The sequence below is a fragment of the Mustelus asterias genome, chromosome 13 (assembly GCF_964213995.1).
Source record: "Mustelus asterias chromosome 13, sMusAst1.hap1.1, whole genome shotgun sequence".
NCBI classification, from domain to species: Eukaryota; Metazoa; Chordata; class Chondrichthyes; order Carcharhiniformes; family Triakidae; genus Mustelus; species Mustelus asterias.
In genome coordinates, this window is record NC_135813.1 from 56517949 (window position 1) to 56534071 (window position 16123).

The following is a 16123-nucleotide window of genomic DNA, read 5'->3' on the forward strand; positions in this document are numbered from 1 at the left end:
GTTTCCTCCCACAGTCTAAAGATGTTTAGGTTGGATGGATTGGCCATCATCAGTGCGTGGGGTCACAGGGATAGGGCGGGGGTTTGGGCCTAGATAAAGTGCTCTCCGGAGAGTTGGTGCAGATTTGATGGGCTGAATGGCCTCCTCCTGCACTGTAGGGATTCTATGAACAAAGAACAATACAGCACAGGAACAGGCCCTTCGGCCCTCCAAGCCCGCGCCGCTCCCTGGTCCAAACTAGACCATTCTTTTGTATCCCTACATTCCCACTCCGTTCATATGGCTGTCTAGATAAGTCATAAACGTTCCCAGTGTGTCCGCCTCCACCACCTTGCCTGGCAGCGCATTCCAGGCCCCCACCACCCTCTGTGTAAAATATGTCCTTCTGATATCTGTGTTAAACCTCCCCCCCTTCACCTTGAACCTATGACCCCTCGTGAACGTCACCACCGACCTGGGGAAAAGCTTCCCACCGTTCACCCTATCTATGCCTTTCATAATTTTATACACCTCTATTAAGTCTCCCCTCATCCTCCGTCTTTCCAGGGAGAACAACCCCAGTTTACCCAATCTCTCCTCATAACTAAGCCCCTCCATACCAGGCAACATCCTGGTAAACCTCCTCTGTACTCTCTCCAAAGCCTCCACGTCCTTCTGGTAGTGTGGCGACCAGAACTGGACGCAGTATTCCAAATGCGGCCGAACCAACGTTCTATACATCTGCAACATCAGACCCCAACTTTTATACTCTATGCCCTGTCCTATAAAGGCAAGCATGCCATATGCCTTCTTCACCACCTTCTCCACCTGTGACGTCACCTTCAAGGATCTGTGGACTTGCACACCCAGGTCCCTCTGTGTATCTACACCCTTTATGGTTCTGCCATTTATCGTATAGCCCCTCCCTACATTATTTCTACCAAAATGCATCACTTCGCATTTATCAGGATTGAACTCCATCTGCCATTTCTTTGCCCAAATTTCCAGCCTATCTATATCCTTCTGTAGCTTCTGACAATGCTCCTCACTATCTGCAAGTCCTGCCAATTTTGTGTCGTCCGCAAACTTACTGATCACCCCAGTTACACCTTCTTCCAGATCATTTATATAAATCACAAACAGCAGAGGTCCCAATACAGAGCCCTGCGGAACACCACTAGTCACAGGCCTCCAGCCGGAAAAAGACCCTTCCACTACCACCCTCTGTCTTCTGTGACCAAGCCAGTTCTCCACCCATCTAGCCACCTTTATCCCATGAGATCCAACCTTTTTCACCAGCCTACCATGAGGGACTTTGTCAAACGCTTTACTAAAGTCGATATAGACGACATCCACGGCCCTTCCCTCGTCAACCATTCTGGTCACTTCTTCAAAAAACTCCACCAGGTTAGTGAGGCATGACCTCCCTCTCACAAAACCATGCTGACTATCGTTAATGAGTTTATTCCTTTCTAAATGCGCATACATCCTATCTCTAAGAATCTTCTCCAACAACTTCCCCACCACGGACGTCAAGCTCACCGGCCTATAATTACCTGGGTTATCCTTCCTACCCTTCTTAAATAACGGGACCACATTAGCTATCCTCCAATCCTCTGGGACCTCACCTGCGTCCAGTGACGAGACAAAGATTTGCGTCAGAGGCCCAGCGATTTCATCTCTCGTCTCCCTGAGCAGCCTTGGATAGATTCCATCAGGCCCTGGGGATTTGTCAGTCTTTATATTCTCTAACAAACCTAACACTTCCTCCTTTGTAATGGAAATTTTCTCCAACGGTTCAACACTCCCCTCCGAGACACTCCCAGTCAACACATCCCTCTCCTTTGTGAATACCGACGCAAAGTATTCATTTAGGATCGCCCCTACTTCTTTGGGCTCCAAGCATAATTCCCCACTTTTGTCCCTGAGAAGTCCGATTTTTTCCCTGACAACCCTTTTGTTCCTAATGTATGAATAAAATGCCTTGGGATTCTCCTTAATCCTGTCTGCCAAGAACATTTCGTGACCCCTTTTTGCTCTTCTAATTCCCCGTTTGAGTTCTTTCCTACTTTCTTTGTACTCCTCCAGAGCTCCCTCCGTTTTTACCTGCCTGGACCTAACATACGCCTCTCTTTTCTTTTTGACCAGTCCCTCAATTTCCCTGGTTATCCACGGTTCTCGAATCCTACCCTTCCTATCCTTCTTTTTTACAGGCACATGCTTGTCCTGTAGCCCTAACAACTGTTCCTTAAAAGACTCCCACATGCCAGATGTGGATTTACCCTCAAACAGCCTCTCCCAATCAAGAGCTGCCAATTTCTGCCTAATCCCACTAAAGTTAGCCTTCCCCCAATCCAACACCTTACCCTTGGGACACCACTTATTCTTTTCCATCACTATCCTAAAGCTAACAGAATTGTGGTCACTATTTGCCACATGTTCCCCTACCGAAACTTTGAAGACCTGACCGGGCTCATTCCCCAGTACCAGGTCCAGTATAGCCCCCTCTCTAGTCGGGCTGTCTACATATTGTTCCAAAGAACCCTCCTGTACGCATTTTACAAATTCCTCCCCATTCAGAGTCCCTGCTCTCAGCGATTTCTAGTCTATGCCAGGGAAATTGAAGTCTCCCACTACAACAACCCTATTTTTCCTGCACCTATCCAGTATCTCCTGACATATCCGTTCTTCCACTTCCCCTGGGCTGTTGGGGGGCCTGTAGTACACCCCCAACATAGTGACTGCGCCCTTCCTGTTTCTAAGCTCCACCCAGAGTGACTCATTACACGACCCCTCTGAATTGTCCCCTCTGCACCGCTGTAATATGCTCCCCCACCTCTTTTGGCCCCTCCTCTGTCTCGCCTAAAACACTTGTACCCCGGAATATTCAGCTGCCAATCCTGTCCCTCTTTCAACCAAGTCTCTGTCACCGCAACCACATCCAAATTCCTTGTGAGCATTAAGGCCCTAAGTTCGTCTGTCTTACCTGCTACGCTCCTTGCATTGAAGTATAAGCACTCCAGACCTCCAGGCCCTGTGAGGTAATCCTCCCCCAGAGTGCTCTTCTTCTTTGCCAGTCTTGTCCCAGCCCCAAGCTTGTCCCCAGCCTCTACACTTGTAGACCTAATATTTTGATCCCCACCCCCCTGCCATACTAGTTTAAACCCCCCCGAACTGCACTAGCAAAACTCCCAGCCAGGATATTCATGCCCTTCCAACTTAGTTGTGACCCGTCCTTCTTGTACAGGTGCCATCCTCTCCTGAAAACTTCCCATTGATCTAGGAAAATGAAGCCCTCCCTCCTGGACCAGAGATGTGAACATGGCTGGCAAGGCCTGTATTTGTTGACCTTCAAAATAGTCAACCTCTCTGTTGTGTAGCGCCCAATACTGTACCAAGTAAAAACACGATGCTTTCCTTTCCAAGAAGACATTAGTGGACCAGATGGGTTCTTACAACAATCAGTGATCGATCTATGGGCATCAATACGGAGACAAGCTTTCAGTTCCTGATTGAATTAGCAAATTGAATTTAAATGCCAGCATGGTGGGTTTTAAACTCATGTCCCCAGAGCTTTAGCCTGGATTTCTAGTCCAGTGTTACTGCAGCTACGCCACTGTCTCCCCCAAGATAACAGCGATAGGGTGAGCTAATGGAGGAATTTAAATAAAAAATGACATTTTTGCATTTGAGGCACTAATGATTTAGCCATTATTGGTCAGTGAGTGTAGGTGTGATGGGTGAATGGGACTCCGGGTATGGGGACATGAGGGGTTTAAATAACCAAAATATAAAGCAACTGTTTTCAGTAGCTGGAGGGTGGATTACAAGAGGGCGCAAATCTAAGCTGATTGGCAAAAGAGCCTAAGGTGAGAGGAGGGTAAACCTCACATTCAACAAGTGATTAAGATTTGGAACACATTTCCTGAAATGGTGGTGGGAGCAGATTCAATTGTAACTTGCAAAAGGGAATTAGAGATGTGCTTGAAAAGGAACAATTGGCTGGGTAGCCACTACAGACTACATTAGATATTGAAAAAGGTGCAGAGAATGGGATCTGTAAAATGTACAAAGAAATAGCAGGAGGAACAGGCCTGCACTATTGTTGGAGAGCATAAATTATCCAGAAATAGCCTGGCAATATGCAGGGGAAGTGGATTGCTCTTTGAAATAGCTGTCGCAGACTCATGAGGCACGGCCTAATGGTATTATCGCTAGACTATTAATCCAGAAACTCAGCTAATGTTCTGGGGACCCAGGTTCGAATCCCGTCACGGCAGATGGTGGAATTTGAATACAATTTTTAAAAAATCTGAAATTAAGAATCTACTGATGACCATGAAACCATTGTCGATTGTTGGAAAAACCCATCTGGTTCACTAATGTCCTGTAGGGAAGGAAATCTGCTGTCCTTGCCTGGTCTGGCCTACATGTGACTCCAGAGCCACAGCAATGTGGTTGACTCTCAACTGCCCTCCAAGGGCAATTCAGGATGGGCAATAAATGCTGGCCAGCCAGCGACGCCATGTCCCACAAATGAATTTTTAAAAATGAGATGAATAGTTTTATTGTGTGTTGTGCTATTCTGTAATTCTAACAGAGTTTTGGATGAGCTCAAGTATATGTGGGAGGTTGGTCAGGAGAACTCTTGGTATCATTGAGTTTCAAGGTAATAGAAGCATGGATGATGGTTTCTTACCTTCAGGTCAGCTTTTGGCCCCATCTCTTACTCTGAACATGTTCAGTGCTGTACTTTTCATTGCATTTATACAACAGTGCAGAATGCACTCTACAAATCCCTTGTCCATCACCATTAGGGTTACATCCCTGACTATTACTGGATAAATTAAGTTCTCTGTCAATACAGACCGTTATTCCTGCAAATCTCTTCATATTTTTAACATTCTCTACGCTTTTTTCAATATTGGGTGTAGTCTGCAAGCGCTGCTCAGCCCAGTGTTGGTCATGTGTTAATGGAGGAAGTTACCATGTTAACCGGTACTGTTTCTCGCCAGGACTGCATGGTCCATTTGGACTGAACACTTGGAAAGGAAGGAAAGAAATCGCAAGATGGACGGTTTAGCAATGCAGCATTGGGCAAAATCCATGCGGCACAGGGTAGGTATGAGGGTGGATTTTTTTCATGTGTTGTAATGATTTCCAAACCAAAACACTCAGGAAATGTGGGCTTTCTGTTGTACAGGTCTGCTTTATTCGAATATTTGCACGATCTAGAGCTTTGTTTCCATATTTGCAATGTGGAAAATCTCAAAAGATAGAATCATATACAATTGTGCGGAACTTGTAAAATATTCATTGCCTATTTGTTTTCATCTTTTCCCCTTCCAACCAACTCTTTCAAAGTTCGTTCCGGGGCACCAGCCAGCGGCCACTGCCCAAGCCTCGATAGTGAGTGTCAGCAACAGAAGCTCTGAGGGGATCGTAGCCGATTCTCCTTCCATCTTGGGCTGCTGCCCACTCACAGGCACCTCACTGCAGAGGGGAAGGGATGACAATCAGGAGTGATGACCTTGCTGGAATATTTTCCCTCTTTCATCTTGGTGCTGTTGAGACCATTGATAGGAACCCAGCTGCATTTCACATTAAGGGAGTCTCTTAGTATGAATTGGGTGGCACAGTGGTTAGCACTGCTACCTCACAGCGCCAGGGATCTGGGTTTGATTCTGGCCTTGGGTGACTCTCTGTGTGAAGTTTGACGTTCTCCCCGTGTCTGCGTGGGTTTCCTCCCACACTCCAAAGATGTGCAGGTTAGGTGGATTTGCCATGCTAAATTGCCCCTTAGTGTCGAAAGAGTTGTAGGTTGTGTGGATTGCCATAGTAAATTGCCCCTTAGTGTCCAAAGGTGTGTAGGATTGGCCATGGGAAATGTGCAGGGTTGCTGGGTAGGACGGAGGGGAGGGCTTGGGTGGGACGCTACTTTGGAGAGTTGGTGCAGACTCGATGGGCCTCTCCTTGCACTGTAGGGATTTATGACACAGTGCTGTTTATTTAGTGGGCCATCAGAGCGAGCTGTTCTTTTTGGTGGAATAGCAATGCATTACTCGGGGATAATAAAACAAAGCAACTTAAATGAACAAAGTGGCTACCTGATGAATTTATTATTTTTTGCAGAGGATTGCAGGTGAATATGGAATGTTTTTTTAAATGAGGCTTCGATCATTGTTTTCAAAAGGCAAACCGTAGGCGGCACGGTAGCACAGTGGTTAGCACTGCTGCTTCACAGCTCCAGGGACCTGGGTTCGATTCCTGGCTTGGGTCACTGTCTGTGTGGAGTTTGCACATTCTCCTCATGTCTGCGTGGGTTTCCTCCGGGTGCTCCGGTTTCCTCCCACAGTCCAAAGATGTGCGGGTTAGGTTGATTGGCCATGCTAAAAAAAAATTGCCCTTAGTGTCCTGAAATGTGTAGTTTAGAGGGATTAGTGGGTAAATGTATGGGGATGTGGGGGTAGGGCCTGGGTGGGATTGTGGTCGGTGCAGACTCGATGGGCCGAATGGCCTCTTTCTACACTGTAGGGTTTCTATGATTTCTATGAAAACTGGATTTCTGTTCTGGGCCCAGGTTTAGACGCTGCAGACCCCTCTTACCAGCTTGACCACCCAAATGCCTCTTTTCTCCTATGCACCTGCATGTTGACAGCAAGTGGAAGGGTAAAATGCCTGATTTCTTCCCCATCCGGAGGCCCCATTATAGTTTGGTCAACTAGATCAGCTTATCCCTCCCAAAATTATGTTGTCTTCGATGCTGGGCTCATACAGAAAAAAATCCTTTTCTTGAATAGGTGTGAATGTTCCTTCAGTCATTAAGCTAAAATTTCTTGTCAGAAGTATCCTATTTCGGGCTGTTTCAATTCTCTAAGCTAATGTTCCAGCCCGTAAACCCTTTCAGTTTAACCCCTTCAGCAACATTATTAATGTCAGAGTCACCAAAACCCTTCTGTGGCACTGTTGTCACAAAGTCTAGCGGACCCAGCCCAGCGATGATGGAAATTTGCCAGGGGGGAAAAGAGGGTGCTCGGACCCTCTGGACCTGCACAATAATTCAACCAAAATCCTGCAGATGCTGGAAATCTGAAACAAAAATAGAAAATGCCTGAAAACCTAAGCAGGGCTGGCAGCATCTCTGGGGCGACATGGTGGCACAATGGTTAGCATGGCTGCCTCACAGCACCAGGAACCCGGGTTCCATTCCTGGCTTGGGTGACTGTGTGAAGTCTGCATGTTCTCCCCATGTCTGCGTGGGTATCCTCCGGGTGCTCCGGTTTCCTCCCACAGTCCAAAGGTGTGCGGGTTAGATGGATTGGCTATGATAAATTACCCCGTAGTGTCCTATCATGTGTAGGTTAGATGGATTAGCCATGGGAAATGTATGGAGTTATGGGGATAGAGTGGGGTAGAAGGCCTGGGAAAGATACTCAGTCAGAGAGTCAGTGTAGACTCGATGGGCTGAATGACCTGCATTTCAGCCAGCAGAAGGTGAAAATTAACAAATTGTTTGTGGAGCAGCATGGTAGCACTGTGCCTTACAGCACCAGGGACCCGGGTTCGATTCCCTGCTTGGGTCACTGTCTGTGTGGAGTCTGCACGTTCTCCCTGTGTCTGCATGGATTTCCTCCGGGTGCTCCGGTTTCCTCCCACAGTCCAAAGGTGTACAAGTTAGGTAGGTTGGCCAGGGAAAATGCGTGGGATTATGGGCATAGAGAAGAGGGGGGTGAGTTTTATGCTGTTTTGGAGAGCAGTGCAGGTGCAGACTCGATGGGCCAAATGGCTTCCTTCTGCACTGTAGGGATTCTATGGTTCTAAAGAAAAATGGAGTCGGGCCTTTAAGGACAGTTACATTTCAAATATTTGCTTTGTGATACAAAAGTCATTGATTTAACTAGTGGCTGGGCTATGACCAAGGTTTGTTTATTTAATCCTGAGTCTTCCTCATTTTCCATGTCTTGTGTTGATGTGACTGGGTGAGTGGATAAGCCGGACTGCTCCCTGCTCTTGATGCTCTTGTGTTCATCCAGCAGGTGGCAGCTGTGTGCTGGTGTATTTCTCTCACTGGGATCTGTTGTTGACAGTGCAGCCGCTGACTGATGATGATGCCAGTGAAACAGTGTGTGTGTGCCGTGAGATAGAACATTCCAGAACCCTTAATAAAGGCAGAATCGGTTATCTTTATGTCGCTGCTTAGGAATTATTTTTACTCCTTCCCTACTCCACTTCCACTTCCCCCAACTGTGCCTCGGGCGGCACAGTGGTTAGCAATGCTGCCTCACAGCGCCTGGGATCCGGGTTCGATTCCCGGCTTGGGTCACTGTCTGTGTGGAGTCTGCATTGTTTTCCCCGTGTCTGCGTGGGTTTCCTACGGGTGCTCTGGTTTCCTCCCTCAGTCCAAAGATGTGCTGGTTAGGTGCATTGGCCATGCTAAATTCTCCCTCAGTGTACCCGAACAGGCACCAGAGTGTGGCAACTAGGGGATTTTCACAGTAACTTCATTGCAGTGTTAATGTAAGACTACTTGTGACACTAATAATAAATAAATAAATATGGGGTTGCAGTTTTGCAGATGCCAGTGCACTCCATACCACATGGTCTGCATGCTTGGGCCTTGGCAGTGAACATAGGCAGGCTATTTGACAAGGACATGCAAGCTGAATCCAATCCTCTCCCCTGCTGACATCCGCACATACGCTTACCAGCAGGAGTTGCTGGATTGGGCCCAGCAACCTTGGCTTTTCTACTCTCTTGCCCTAATCTGCTGAAGCCAATTCTCACGCACCTACAGCAGTCCTGCTGTGGTTTGCTCCTCTCTCAGTCATTGCCTGGGAAATGCGCTCAAGGTGGCCCTGAGTGAGACACAATTCTATTTGCCAGAGGCTGACTAGTTTCTGATTTGCACTTCTTATCTCCACATGTTTTAGAAACACTCTTAAAGGCAAACACTGTGATGCCTGATAACAATTGGGCAATTGGGTGGAAGATGAATGCTAGAAGTCTTTATTGCTGTATTTCGTATGCCGTGCTAGTTAACTGGTCTTCTCTCTGTTTTGAGTGCAGGCATGGCTTCAGTGGAATGCGTCGTTGCATCGATTGCAGCAAAAGCAGGAGAGGGATGCCCAAGCACAGTTAACATACCAGCGCCGTTGCCTGCGGCGATTGCTGCTGGCTTGGCGGGTATATGTCCAGGTTTGCCGGGACAAGAAATGCCAGTACAGTAAGTTTCTGAATTGGAGGCTTGAAACTCAAGTGCCGTTATGTTTCCTGAACCTCGGCTTTGTGGGGCGTCACCTTTCACTGTTCAGAATTGAAATCTGTCTGTGGTAACTGTTAAATTCCAGAGGCAATCATAGAATCCCGACAGTGTAGAAGGAGGCCATTCGGCCCATCGAGTCTGCACCGACAACAACCCCACCCAGGCTCTATCCCCGTAACCCCACGTATTTCCTCTGCTAATCCTCCTGACACTAAGGGGCAATTTAACATGGCCAATCCACCTAACCCACACATAGAATCATAGAACGTATGGCACAGAGACAGGCCCTTTGGCTCAAACTGGTCCTTGCTGACCAAAAAGGCCATCTAAGCTAACCCCATTTGCCTGCATTTGGCCCATATCCCTCTACACCTTTCCTTTCCATGAATCTATCCAAATGCCTTTTAAATGTTGTCAATGTCCCTGCCTCAACCATTTTCTCTGGTGGCTCATTCCACATATGTACCACCCTCTGTGTAAACACGTTACTCCTCAGATTTGCATTATTTTCCCTCTTAACTTAAACCTATGCCCTCTAGTTCTCGATTCCCCAACCCTTGAAAAAGGCTGAGCGCATTCGCCTTATCCATGCCTCTCATGATCTTATACACCTCTATAAGATCACCCCTCAGCCTCCTACGCTCCAAAGAAAAAAGTCCAATCTCTCCCTATAACTCAGTCATCTTTCGAGTGTGGGAGGAAACTGGAGCACCTGGAGGAAACCCACACAGACACGGGGAGAATGTGCAAACTCCACACAGTCACCCAAGGCCAGATTTGAACCTGGGCCCCTGGCACTGTGAGGCAGCAGTGCTAATCACTGTGCCACCGTGTCTTCCTGCTGATCAGTGCCCATCATTTATAGTGAATCTGCCTCATTGCATCTTTGTGTAAGGTACATGAATGTAGATTTCAGGTGAGGACAGGAAAGCTGGTTTTTAAGGGACGGAAATCCAGAGAATCAGGTGGCTGTAGGTGCTGTTGACATCGGTGGGTGAAAGGTGGTGTAGGCTGTAAGAGAGATCAGAGACATTTGTTCGGAATTTTGGATGCAGGGAGTATATGTGCTAAAGGTTATAACGATTGTAGAGCATGATGTGAAGCTGAGGATTTTCAATTCGAGGTTTAGGGGGACTGGGAGGATGAGGAGGGGGGTTTAGCCAAGTGTTGTACAGGTTGGAGTTTGTAGAAGATGACAGGCCATCAAGGAAAGTGTTGCGAATGCTCAAGTCTGGGGGGGGTGACATGGATAAGGGTCAGGGGCTGAGGTCGGGGTGGAAACGGGCATGTTTCAGTGGTTAAAATGGCCAGTCTGCAGTGAAGCCTGGAACTTGGCTCACGATCAAACAGCGCACAAGAGATTGTGAATCATCCAGTTCATCCAGAGAGAGGGCCGGGGATCTGGCAAGAGAACAGCGTTTGTGTTGCTGGTGGGGGGAGGGGCGTTGGTGTTAAACGAGTAACTTTGATCTCCCCGATGTGTAGCTGCAGAAAGCTAGAACTCATCCACTGGCTATCAGATAAGCAGTCTGACCACACTGAGGATCAAGAGAAGCAGAAGCGATTTGAGAAAATGGTTCACGTGTTTATTGTTTTCACTCTTAATTGAGCAGGGTGTTGTGGTGCTGAGTAATGCACTGTGTCAGCACAGAACTCTTCTAGCTCAGCACATTCAAACACTCCCACATCAGCAAATTCATACGCTCTGCAGGATAAAGGCTCCTTTTACAAGGAGCATAGGTTAACTGTGGAAGTGGATGCAACACAGATTCACTGGAATGAGACAGGGGCTTGGAGAGTTAAATGATGAGGGCAGCTTGTAGAGACACGCATTTCCTCGATTACGGAGGATTGAGGGTGCTGATCTTTTTTTATTCATTCATGGGACATGGGCGTCGCTGGTTGGCCAGCATTTATTGCCCATCCCTAATTCCCCTTGAGAAGGTGGTGGTCAGCTGTCTTCTTGAATCGCTGCTGTCCAAGTGCTGTGGGTTGACCCACAATGTCATTAGGGAGGGAATTCCAGGATTTTGACCCAGCAACTGTGAAGGAACGGCGATATATTTCCAAGTGAGGATGGTGAGTGGCTTGGAGGGGAACTTGCAGATGGTGATGTTCCCATGTATTTGCTGCCCTTGTCCTTCTAGATGGAAGTGGTTGTGGATTTGGAAGGTGCTGTCTGAGGATTTTTGGTGATTTGCTGCAGAGCATCTTGTAGATAGTACACGCTGCTGCTACTGAGCGTCGGTGGTGAAAGGAGTACATGTGGTTCCAATCAAGCGGGCTGCTTTGTCCTACTTGGTGTCAAGCTTCTTGAGTGTTGTTGGAGTTGCACCCATCCAGGCAAGTGGGGAGTATTCCATCGCACTCCTGACTTGTGCCTTGTAGATGGTGGACAGGCTTTGGGGAGTCAGGAGGTGAGTTACTTGCCACAGTATTCCTAGCCTCTGACCTGCTCTTGTAGCCACTGTGTTTATGTGGTGAGTCCAGTTGAGTTTCTGGTCAATGGTAACCCCAAGGATGTTGACAGTGGGGCTTTCGGTGATGGTTACACTATTGAATGTCAAGGAGCGATGGTTCGAGTGTCTCTTATTGGTAATGGTCATTTGTGTGGCACGAATGTTACTTGCCACTTGTCAGCCCAAGCCTGGATATTGTCCAGATCTTGTTGCATTTGAACATGGACTGCTTCAGTATCTGAGGAATCACGAATGGTGCCGAACATTGTGAACTTCCCCTCTTCTGACCTTATGATGGAGGGAAGGTCTTTGATGAAGCAGCTGAAGATGGTTGGGCCTAGGACACTAACCCTGAGGGACTCCTGCAGAGATGTCCTGGAGCTGAGATGACTGACCCTCCATAACCACAAGCATCTTCCTATGTACCAGGTATGATTCCAACCAGCGGAGAGTTTCCCCTTGATACCCATTGATTCCAGTTTGGTTAGGGCTCCTTGATGCCACACTCAGTCAAATGCGGCCTTGATGTCAAGGGTTGTCACTCTCACTTCGCCTCTGGAATTCAGCTCTTTCACCCATGTTTGTAATGAGGTCAAGAGCTGAGTGACCCTGGTGAAGTGGTTGATTCAGAGACTAGGGTGCTGAATCTTAATAAAGGAAACTATGAGGATATGAGGCATGAGTTGGCCTTGATAGATTGGGGAGAGTTACTTCAAGGAATGACAGTGGGTAGACAAAACCAAACATTCAAGGAACGCATGGAGGAACTGCAACAACTGTTTATTCCTGTCTGGCACAAAAGCAAAATGGGTAAGAGGGCCAATCCATGACTTACAAAGAAATTAGAGAGAGTATCTGATCTAAGGAAGAAACATACAGATTGGCCAAGAAAAATAATAGGTCTGAGGATTGGGAGCAGTTTAGAATTCAGCAAAGAAGGACCAAGGGATTGATTAAGAAGGGGAAAATACAGTACGAAAGTAAGCTTGCAGGAACATAAAGATTGGCACTAAGAGTTTTTATAGGTACGTGAGGAGAAAGAGGTTGGTGAAGACAAATGTCGGTCCCCTACAGATAGAAACGGGGGAATGTATAATAGGGGACAAGTAAATGGCCGAGCAACTGAATACATACTTTGGTTCTGTCTTCACAAAATAGGACACAAATCAGATGCCAGAAATGTTGGATCATGCAAGATTTGGTGAGAGGGAAGAATTGAGGGAGATCAATATTAGTAGAGAAATGGTGCTGGGAAAGTTGATGGGATTGAAGGCGGATAAATCCCCAGTTCCTGATAATCTACATCCCAGAGTACTTAAGAAAATGGCTCTAGAAATAGTGGATGCATTGGTAGTCATCTTCCAGGATTCTATAGACTCTGGAACAGTCCCTGCAGATTGGAGGGTAGCGAATGTCACTCCAATATTCAAAAAGGGAGGTAGAGAGAAAACAGGGAATTATAGACCAGTAAGGTTAACATCGGTAGTGGGGAAAATTCTGGAATCCATTATCAAGGACTTTATAGCAGAGCATTTAGAAAGCAGTGACAGGATCAGACAGAGTCAGCATGGATTTATGAAGGGGAAATCATGCTTGACAAATCTATTGGAATTCTTTGAAGATGAAGGGGCCATACTGGATCTGGTATTGGGGAATGAGCCCAGCCAGGTGGTTGATGTTTCAGCAGGGGAGCAGTTTGGGAACAGTGACCGCAATTCAGTAAGCTTTAAGGTACTGATGGATAAAGATAAGTGTAGTCCTCAAGTTAAGGTGCTAAATTGGGGCAAGGCTAATTACAACAATATTAGATAGGAACTGAAGAATGTAGATTGGGGGCAGATGTTTGAGGGCAAATCAACATCTGGCATGTGGAAGGCTTTCAAGTGTAAGTTGATAGGGATTCAGGGCCGGCACATTCCTGTAAGGATGAAGGATAAGTATGGCAAGTTTTAGGAACCTTGGATAATGAGAGATATTGTGAGCCTAGTCAAAGAGAAAAGGGAAGCATTTGTCAAAGTTAGGAGGCTGGGAACACACGAAGCAAAGTGTGGAATACAAGGAAAGTAGAAAGAAACTTAAGCAAGGAGTATGGAAGGCTAAAAAGGGTCACGAAAAAGCATTGGCCAACAGGATTAAGGAAAATCCCAAGGCATTTTATACATATATAAAGAGCAAGAGGGTAGCCAGGGAGAGGGTTGGCCCACTCAAGGACAAGGGAGGGAATCTATGTGTGGAGTCAGAGGAAATGGGCGAGGTATTAAATGAGTACTTTGCGTCAGTATTCACCAAAGAGAAGGACTTGGTGGATGATGAGTCTGGGAATCTACTGTGTAGATAGTTTGAGTCATGTTGAGATCAAAAAGAAGGCGGTATTGGGGTTCTTGAGAAACATTAAGGTAGACAAGTCGCCAGGGCCTGATGGAGTATACCCCCAAAAAATAAGAGAGGCAAGGGAGGAAATTGCTGGGGCCTTGAGAGAAATCTTTGTATCCTCACAGGCTACAGGGGAGGTACAGTAAGAAGTCTCACAACACCAGGTTTTTTGGTAGCACAAGCCACTAGCTTTCGGAGCACTGCCCTTTCATCAGGTAAGTGGGAGTTCTGTTCACAAACAGGGCATATAAAGACACAAACTCAATTTACAAAATAATGGTTGGAATGCGAGTCTTTACAGGTAATCAAGTCTTAAAGGTACAGACAATGTGAGTGGAGAGAGAGTTAAGCACAGGTTAAAGAGATGTGTATTGTCTCCAGCTAGGACAGTTAGTGAGATTTTGCAAGCCTAGGCAAGTCGTAGGGTTACAGATAGTGTGACATGAACCCAAGATCCCGGTTGAGGCCGTCCTCATGTGTGCGGAACTGGGCTATCAGTCTCTGATCAGCGACTCTGTTGTCGTGTGTCATGAAGGCCGGCTTGGGGAACGCTTACCCGAAGATCAGAGGCCGAATGCCCATGACCGCTGAAGTGTTTACCCAAGTGGGGAAGTGCGTGATGGAGGGGCAGCGCTCCGAAAGCTAGTGGCTTGTGCTACCAAATAAACCTGTTGGACTTTAACCTGGTGTTGTGAGACTTCTTACTGTGTTTATCCCAGTCCAATGCCGGCATCTCCACATTACAGGGGAGGTCCCAGAGGATTGGAGAATAGCCAATGTTGTTCCTTTGTTTAAGAAGGGTAGCAAGAATAATCCAGGTAATTACAGGCCAGTGAGCCTTACATCAGTGGTAGGGAAATTATTGGAGAGGATTCTTCGAGACAGGATTTATTCCCACTTGGAAATAAGTGGACTTATTAGTGAGAGGCAACATGGTTTTGTGAAGGGGAGGTCGTGTCTCATGAACTTGATCGAGTTTTTCGAGGAAGTTACAAAGATGATTGATGAGGGTGGGCAGTGGATATTGTCTACATGGACTTCAGTAAGGCCTCTGACAAGGTCCCTCATGGCAGACTGGTGCAGAAGGTGAAGTCGCATGGGATCAGGGGTGAGCTGGCAAGGTGGATACAAAACTGGTTCGGTCAAAGACAGAGGGTAGCAGTGGAAGGGTGTGTTTCTGAATGGAGGGCTGTGACAAGTGGTGTTCCTCAGGGATCAGTGCTGGGACCTTTGCTGTTTGTAATATATATGTAAATGATTTGGAGAAAATGTAACTGGTTTGATTAGTGAGTTTGCAGACGACACAAAGGTTGGTGGATTTGAGGATAGCGATGAGGACCATCAGAGGATACAGCAGGATATAGATCAGCTGGAGACTTGGGCGGAGAGATGGCAGATGGAGTTTAATCTGGACAAATGTGAGGTAATGCATTTTGGAAGGCCTAATACAGATAGGAAATATACAGTAAATGGCAGAACCCTTAAGAGTATTGATAGGCAAAGGGATCTGGGTGTACAGGTACACAGGTCACTGAAAGCGGCAATGCAGGTGGAGAAGGTAGTCAAGAAAGCATACGGCATGCTTGCCTTCATCGGCCGGGGCATTGAGTTTAAAAATTGTCAAGTCATGTTTTAGCTTTATAGAACCTTAGTGAGGCCGCACTTGGAATATAGTGTTCAATTCTGGTCGCCACACTACCAGAAGGATGTGGAGGCTTTGGAGAGGGTACAGAAAAGATTTACCAGGATGTTGCCTGGTATGGAGGGCATTAGCTATGAGGAGAGGTTGGAGAAACTTGGTTTGTTCTCACTGGAGCGACGGAGGTTGAGGGGCAACCTGAAAGAAGTCTACAAGATAATGAGAGGCATGGACAGTGTGGATAGTCAGAAGCTTTTTCCCAGGGTGGAAGAGTCAATTACTAGGGGGCACAGGCTTAAGGTGCGAGGGGCAAGGTTTAAAGGAGATGTATGAGGCAGATTTTTTACACAGAGAGTAGTGGGTGCCTGGAACTCGTTGCCGTGGGTGGTAGTGGAAGCGGAAACGATAGTG

At 46.9% G+C, this 16123-nt stretch overlaps 1 protein-coding gene across 1 annotated transcript in view; it reads left to right on the plus strand.

Annotated features, from left to right (window-relative positions):
- Positions 1–16123, plus strand: part of sfi1 (SFI1 centrin binding protein) — a 164081-nt gene that overhangs the window by 20932 nt on the left and 127026 nt on the right. The window contains exons 6-7 of the mRNA XM_078226823.1: positions 4995–5097; positions 9046–9202. Coding sequence (XP_078082949.1) covers positions 4995–5097; positions 9046–9202 — 260 coding nt within the window. The remainder of the gene's footprint in view (positions 1–4994; positions 5098–9045; positions 9203–16123) is intronic.